Source organism: Charadrius vociferus, unplaced genomic scaffold (assembly GCF_000708025.1).
Source record: "Charadrius vociferus isolate BGI_N301 unplaced genomic scaffold, ASM70802v2 scaffold1044, whole genome shotgun sequence".
Lineage (NCBI taxonomy): Eukaryota > Metazoa > Chordata > Aves > Charadriiformes > Charadriidae > Charadrius > Charadrius vociferus.
In genome coordinates, this window is record NW_009648254.1 from 96,417 (window position 1) to 97,677 (window position 1,261).

The 1,261-nt window shown below is 65.6% G+C and overlaps 1 protein-coding gene across 1 annotated transcript in view; it reads right to left on the reverse strand.

Annotated features, from left to right (window-relative positions):
- GPR124 (G protein-coupled receptor 124) overlaps positions 1-1,261 on the reverse strand; it is a 27,288-nt gene that overhangs the window by 5,797 nt on the left and 20,230 nt on the right. The window contains 4 exon segments of the mRNA XM_009884361.1: positions 6-43; positions 296-497; positions 580-921; positions 1,060-1,209. Coding sequence (XP_009882663.1) covers positions 6-43; positions 296-497; positions 580-921; positions 1,060-1,209 — 732 coding nt within the window.

The window sequence follows — 1,261 nt, forward strand, 5'->3', positions numbered from 1 at the left end:
GACACGGCCACCGGCTCCGACAGGTTCCCCACTCCGCAGCCGTCTGCAGCAACGGAGAAACCTGGTCAGCAGGACAAGAGCCACCTCTCCACCTGCACCCCCAAAGGGGGCTGGACACGGGGCAACCCCCCCACTGCATCCTATGGGCACGTTGCCACCTCCCCGTGAGGACCCCCAGGGATGCCTTGGCTCTGCAGAAGCACCAGGGCGACACCCCAGGAGCCCCATGGGGCTCCATCCCCCAAGAAAAGCCCTACATAGGTCACCCCAAGCCCCCCCAGTAGGCAACCCTTACAGGTCCCGGCGTAGATGACCGGTGTGGCCACGCTGCGGCGTTTCCCATCGTCGGCCAGGCGGGAGGAGTTGCCTGTGCTGCAGAAGAGCTTGCCGTTGCGGAAGACCAGCAGCTGGAGCTTGCAGTCGGCCAGCGGCGCGGTGCGGACGGGGCTGGCGAAGAGGCTGGGGGGCAGCTGGATGGAGGCCAGGGCGATGCTGTTCTGCGGGCGCACGGTCACCGGTGAACAGGGGCCGACCTCCCCCGGTACCCCCCCCAGGCCCCATCCTCCGGCTTACCCCTACCTTGATGTGGAAGCTGGTCAGGGAGACATTGGGGCGCCCCGTGGTGCAGCGCAGCCTCAGCTGTTGGTCGGGCATGGGCTCGGACCCCCGCTCGGCCAGGGGGGGACGGCCGGCCCGACCCCCGGCCCAACCACTTTGTCTTCCCCCCCAGCCCCCCATCTCCAGGCAGCCCCCACTCACCACCGCCATGTGCTGGGAGTTGCTGCTGAGTGTGTGGGCAGCGATCTTCTCCAGGGAGCGGACGATGCTGGTGCAAGCCTTCTCCTCCTTCTGCGACATCCACAGGATGTGGTCGTCCACCAGCATGATGTTGCTGGCCATCTCCACGATCACGTCCGTCAGCTGCGAGGACAGCAAGTGGCTCCACAAAGATCTACTGCCATCCCCGGTGGCAAACACCCCAATTCATGCTTTTCCATCCCCCCCAAAAAACCCCCAGCAGCGCTGGGGCGAGCAAGGGACAGGACCAGCGCTCATTACCTGCTTGATCTGGTCCACGTAGCCGATAAACTTCTCTATCATCTGGGCCACGTAGAGGACATCAACCATGTCCGAGAAGTTGGCGGCTTCGGCGGTGTAGACGCGGAGCTGGTGAGCCAGGGTCAGCGCGTTGGAGGCGTTGATGGGCATCTGCGGAGCGGCACGGCCACGGTAGGGGGACGGTCACCGTCTGTGCCAGCCC